This window comes from Rhinoderma darwinii, chromosome 3 (genome assembly GCF_050947455.1).
Source record: "Rhinoderma darwinii isolate aRhiDar2 chromosome 3, aRhiDar2.hap1, whole genome shotgun sequence".
NCBI classification, from domain to species: domain Eukaryota; kingdom Metazoa; phylum Chordata; class Amphibia; order Anura; family Rhinodermatidae; genus Rhinoderma; species Rhinoderma darwinii.
The window spans coordinates 358,286,416-358,292,981 of NC_134689.1; the positions used below are offsets into that span (position 1 = coordinate 358,286,416).

Consider the following 6,566-nt stretch of genomic DNA (forward strand, 5'->3'; position numbering starts at 1 on the left):
TCCTCCTTGAGCATATTTAACTTAATTTTGTTCTGACTATTCAGCCCCTAGTCTTGTTTTTATAGATCATTATGACTTATTCTTTCATAGATGATTATGATTTCCTTAATTCTTGTGTTACGTGTTCCACTAATTGATCACGCAATTTTCTTTATACAGTTCAGTATTAAAATATTTTTATTTTTCCTTATAATGTATAATAATTGTTCTCTGTGTATATCTGAGGTGACAGCGCTATATAATTTCATGTAAACAGAGATAACTCATCTATATATGTTATTTTCATATTATTATTTTCATTTGTTCATACTGTATTTTTGTAAATTTTATTGCCAACTTTGTAAAAGCATTTTATTCTTTATCATTTTAGCGACCGTGACAAAGGCCGAGGTTCGGCCGAAACGTCTTTACCAAGTCGCTTTCCACCTCAACTTTACCATCTTTTGTTGCAATAAAACTTAAATTTGTTTGCATCTGGATCTTTTGCGTACCTCTGTGAGTGCTGAGGTTATATATTTTCAATATTGTGGGATTCTCGTCCCTACCTTACTAGCACCACGCCAATTGATTGAGGAGTGCATCCCAATATCTATTTTTGATTACTACTGTACCTTGGATGTCTTGCACCCTGATATAGATGACGTCATCAACTTTTGCCTTCGATTCCACTACCACGGCCAATATTTTGGCACAAGTCACCAACTCAGGAGACTTTTTGAGAATTCCTCCGCAGGAACTACGTACACGAGACTACGAAAAGGAACTACGAAAATATACCTCCTATGACCTGCATCGCACAACTCTGGCGGAATATCATAGATTGGAGAGAATACCACGTGGCCTCAGGAGTCACCTTCGACCAACCCTCTTTTCTGACGATGAAGAATACTGTCAACAATTCCAGAGGATCTTAAACAAATGCTCACTGGATTTGATTCTACTTACTATTTCTCATCTACAAACCAGAATTTCAGAATCCGATATTAAAATCAAGGCTTTGGAAAATCAACTATCAGCAACTCTAAGCCCCAGTGAATGGGAGAATCTGAAAACACGTACCGACATTGCCATCAACGACTTCTTTAAGACCATACAACTAAGAAAACGCGATAAATTCCAGAGGGACGCAACGGATTACGATAACAACAGGGTTTACCGATGGAACGAGTCGTCAACTTACGCAAATTCATGGCGCCAACCACGACAACAAACAGAAAATTTCTCCAGTTCTGGCAGCGACTCCTCTATTGGTCGACGTCCTCCACGTTTTTTAGGCAATCGGAGAGGCCGAAACGGACCACCAGGCGGGCGGGGAGGAGATGGACGAGGTCGAGACACCAACATACAGACGAGGTCCCAGGTAGGAAGAACCACCTGGTCGTCAATCTCTCCTCTCATTCCCTTACGCCAACAGAACTGTCAGTCTTACAGAAAGGCTTGTCCTTCTGCCCCACCGCCCCCTGTAATACGTTCATTCTCCAGCAGGAATTGAACTACTTTTACAGATCATTACGACTCAAGACACACTTTGGACTTACTGATCTATCCACTTCCCAACAGCCTAGAGACGTGTGCTCAGAAATTTCTATTTCTAATTTGGGCCTCCGTAGCAAAAGCAATTTTGCTCCCCCCAAAATCTACCACGCTACAGAATCGGTGATTGAACTTGTACAAAGAGACATTGATGTCGTCTTGCACGATTACAATTTGGGCTACTATCCCCATCAAAAAAATTTGTCCACTGAAGAAAGGACATCCTTAAGGGATTTACAACATAACCGGGAAATCATAATTAAACCAGCCGATAAGGGAGGGGCCATTGTAATACTTGATTATAATAATTATGTCTCTGAAGTCAATCGCCAACTTACTGATAGTAACACCTACCTCAAAATACCAAGAGACCCTATTTCCGATATACGCCATAAAATCAACTCCATCATTGATCATCACCTTGATATTAATACAATTGATCACAAAACACACAAATTTTTACAGAATCCGTTTCCAATAACTCCCGTATTTTATGTCCTACCAAAAATTCACAAGTCTTTAATCAATCCCCCTGGTCGACCAATAGTTGCCTCCACCGACTCTATTTCATCCCCATTAGCCATCTTTTTAGAAAAAATATTGACTCCCCTCATTAAAAAAACCAAATCATTTCTCCTGGACACCAGCCATTTTTTACAGATTATTAAAAGTCTACATCAGATTGAGCCTACTAGCCTCCTAATTACATTGGATGTCAATAGCTTATACACATCCATCACACATCAAGATGGCCTAGCAGCCACAAGTAGCCTCCTGGACACTACCGATATGTCCATGAATTCCAAATCATTATGTTTAGAACTACTCGAATTAATTCTGAATGAGAATTATTTCTTATTTGGGAACAACTTTTATAAACAGATCAATGGCACTGCTATGGGTTCTAACATGGCTCCTCCATATGCCAATGCCTACATGGCAGAATTCGAATCTACCCACATTTACACCAATCCTAGATTCAGGGATAATGCAATCTGCTGGCATCGATATATAGATGACATATTTTGCATATGGAAAGGTACTGAACAATCTGCCATAGATTTTGTCCAGGAAATTAACACCATACGTGAGGGTCTACAATTTACATTAAATCTGAGTTCACAGGAGATAAGCTTCCTGGACACGTTGGTTAAGAAAAATAACACTGGCCATCTAGTTGTCGATCTATATACCAAACCCACAGACAGAAATGGCCTGCTCCATTTCCAGAGTAACCATCCGTATAAAACTAAAACCTCACTTCCTAAATCTCAATATAAACGCATCTCTAGGATTGTAACAGATGAGACAACACGACACACTAGATTACAAGAAATGACTGACAAATTCAAAGACAGAGGTTATCCTTCACGGATACTTCAACAAGAACTGCATAATACGATTCAAGAAGATCACACACCTTGTACCACCCGCAACGACACTAAACTAAATAGAATTCCGTTTGTACATACATATCACCCTTTGGTTCCAAAATTCCAACAAATTATTAGAAAACATTGGCACCACCTCAGTACAGCCTACCCGACCATTCAAGAATTTAAGTCGCCTGCGATGATGTGCCTCAAACGCCCACCCAATTTCAGGGATAGATTGGTTAGAGCAGACATTGGCAGCAACACTAAATTGCCCAGACAAACTTTCTTACGACCCAGACATAATGGAACTTTCCCATGCCTCCATTGCTCATGCTGCTCCAACGTTATCAAGGGTGATCGGTTCCAGCATCCCCACACTAATAAATCTTTTCCCATAAAAGGCTTCTATACATGTGATACCAATTTTGTGGTATACCTGGTAAAGTGCCCGTGTGGGCTAATATATGTGGGCGAAACCACACAACACATTAGGGATCGCATAACAAGCCACAAATCTACTATCCGCTGTAACAAAAACTGGTTACCATTACCAGACCACTTCAGTAAGGCTAATCATCAACTTTCCCGATTTCAGTTCCAGATAATTGAACACGTTCCTCAACCACGTAGAGGTGGCAACCACATACATTTACTTAAGGAACGGGAATCCTACTGGATACATACATTACAAACCTTAAGTCCCAGGGGTCTCAATAGGGAATTTGACCTAATGAATTGATACGAAACCCTATTATCTTCTGTGCAGTTCATGTATTAATGCCAGTTCCTATATCTTGTTTGACTTGCATATTCTAACTTGTTGTCTTTTCTGTTTCTAGACACGCTAGAGAAAAAACACATCCACATGGACCAGGTAAAAGTACCATAAAACCGGCTGTCAAATCTCATCTTTATTCCTTCATTTTTATACATATATATTTTTTCTGATTTTTATTTTTTATTTTTTATTTTTTCAAATTTTTTTCTAATTTTCCCTTCTCTCCATGTTGCCATGACTACTATCACCTTCTATACCGTTCCTACATCTATCCTTACATTGACATCCCATACACATGGGCTGAGATCATCTATACCTTCAGACATACGGTCCCTTTCCTTCTCTGGTTCGTTGTCATGGCAACTAGATAGCGTCCAATCAGTTTCTGCCAACATACTTCTCTATATCGTTGCATTCCTTCATTACATGCCACTCACATATATATATATATATATATATATATATATATATATATATATATATATATACACACACACTAACACACATTCTTACTATAATAACCTCAGGAATATTCATTGCACTCACATCAGCTGCTAGGTCCCTTTGCTCTCTTTCTCCACGGTCCCTTACTATAATTACCTCATGAATATTCACTGCACTCACATATCAGCAGCTAGATGGCTCTGTCAATACTCCCAGAAGGTTTCTTTTTCACGGTCCCTTGCTATAATTACCTCATGAATATTCACTGCACTCACATATCAGCTGTTAGGCCTCATTCACACGGCAGGGTTTCCCGGCCGGGTGCCGGCCGTTCATAAATCGGCCGGCACCCGGCTGCATTAGGAATGATAGACCCCTAATGGGGCTATTCACACGACCGATTTTTTGACGGCCGGGAAATCCGGCCGTCAAAAAATAGGACATGCTCTATCTTTGCCCGGGCACCCGGCCGCCCGGCTCCCATAGAAGTCTATGGGGCCGGGTATTACACGGCCATCACCGGAATGTGTTCCGAGTGATGGCCGGGTTTCCCGGCGGTTGCGCTCTATCTCCTCCTCCTGACAGCGCAGAGTGCATGTGAGGAGGAGGAGTTGATGCCATTCTGACGAATGGCATCGCTGTACACTGTGTTGCAGGGCCGGGGTGTACAGCAGGTGGAGGGAGCGCTGCGCTGGCTCCCTTCCCCTGCTTGTTAAAAGCACCCTGGCTCGGCGACACCTTCGATGGCGCCGCTAGTAGCAGCAGCTGCTGCCGCTGCGGCTGCTACTACTGCAGCGACGCCACTATAGCAGAGCAGGGAGGTATCTCCCCGCTCTGCTATGTGCTAGCCGCACTTTAGCTCCTTAAAGGAGCGGAATCCCCGTGTTTTCGGGGATTCCGCTCCTGGACAGAGCGCTTGATGTCTCTGTCCATATCTGGGCAGTGACATCAGGGGAAACTCCTGAAGCGGAATCCCCGAACACATGAGGATTCCCCTTCAGGAGCTGCCGCTGATGTCACTGTCCGGATCTGCCCGGCCCGGCACGGATGCATAACTTTATGCAAACCGGCCGGGCAAAATGGCCGATTTTACCGGCCGATACTCGGGCTCGGGAACGACCCGGTCGTGTGAATCCCGCCTTAGACGGCTCTGGCTGTACCACTGACGTCAGTTCCGGTTGGTCTGGTATAAACACAGACGCAACTCACATAGCACAGACACACAGGGAATATCCGGCGGACAACCCATACCAGTGATATCGTCTTACAGGTACAGCAGCACATGTCTTTCCTCTTACTTTCTCCCTTTAGTTTATCCTCTAGTGTTTGTTCCTTTTCACACTGTCCTTTATTTTCTACCGGTACTTTATGGTATGGTCTACAGTGAGGACTCTTTCCTCTCCCCACCACAATAACAAAACTAAATCAATATATGTAACCTAGGTATTGCATCACCATCAGAGGTTTCCAGATTGTTTATGCCACATACAGCTATATACTGCTAGATCCTCCTTGAGCATATTTAACTTAATTTTGTTCTGACTATTCAGCCCCTAGTCTTGTTTTTATAGATCATTATGACTTATTCTTTCATAGATGATTATGATTTCCTTAATTCTTGTGTTACGTGTTCCACTAATTGATCACGCAATTTTCTTTATACAGTTCAGTATTAAAATATTTTTATTTTTCCTTATAATGTATAATAATTGTTCTCTGTGTATATCTGAGGTGACAGCGCTATATAATTTCATGTAAACAGAGATAACTCATCTATATATGTTATTTTCATATTATTATTTTCATTTGTTCATACTGTATTTTTGTAAATTTTATTGCCAACTTTGTAAAAGCATTTTATTCTTTATCATTTTAGCGACCGTGACAAAGGCCGAGGTTCGGCCGAAACGTCTTTACCAAGTCGCTTTCCACCTCAACTTTACCATCTTTTGTTGCAATAAAACTTAAATTTGTTTGCATCTGGATCTTTTGCGTACCTCTGTGAGTGCTGGGGTTATATATTTTCAATATTGTGGGATTCTCGTCCCTACCTTACTAGCACCACGCCAATTGATTGAGGAGTGCATCCCAATATCTATTTTTGATTGCTGTGCTTGCTATGGCGGACCTGTGGCATGAAACTATCTTCCACAACCTCACCTTTGTAGCAGAGTATGGCTGTTCCTCACCCAGTTTTAAAGGGGTTATCCGAGTAGTTAAAATGATCTCTAAACCAAATACAAGTCAAAATTGAGGAAACTTACTAATATACATATATTTTCATTCTTGCGTCGTTTCCCTGTTTTGCCATAGATTCCTGGGTCACTGGTGGTTCTGTAATTCTGATCACCGTGATGACCCACTGACACACGTCCACGTGACTGAGAAAGATATATCCCTACAGTGGTGTGAACCCGTCATGATCCTATGTGACC

At 41.7% G+C, this 6,566-nt stretch overlaps 1 protein-coding gene across 1 annotated transcript; it reads left to right on the forward strand.

Annotated features, from left to right (window-relative positions):
• Nucleotides 1–488: 488 nt before the first annotated feature.
• On the forward strand, nt 489–6,160 carry LOC142748241 (uncharacterized). The gene is made up of 3 exons (XM_075855348.1): nt 489–1,360; nt 3,749–3,783; nt 6,008–6,160. The coding sequence occupies exons 1-2, from the start codon at nt 638–640 to the stop codon at nt 3,755–3,757; spliced, it is 732 nt and encodes a 243-aa protein (XP_075711463.1). The 5' UTR covers nt 489–637; the 3' UTR covers nt 3,758–3,783; nt 6,008–6,160.
• The last annotated feature ends 406 nt before the right edge of the window (nt 6,161–6,566 follow it).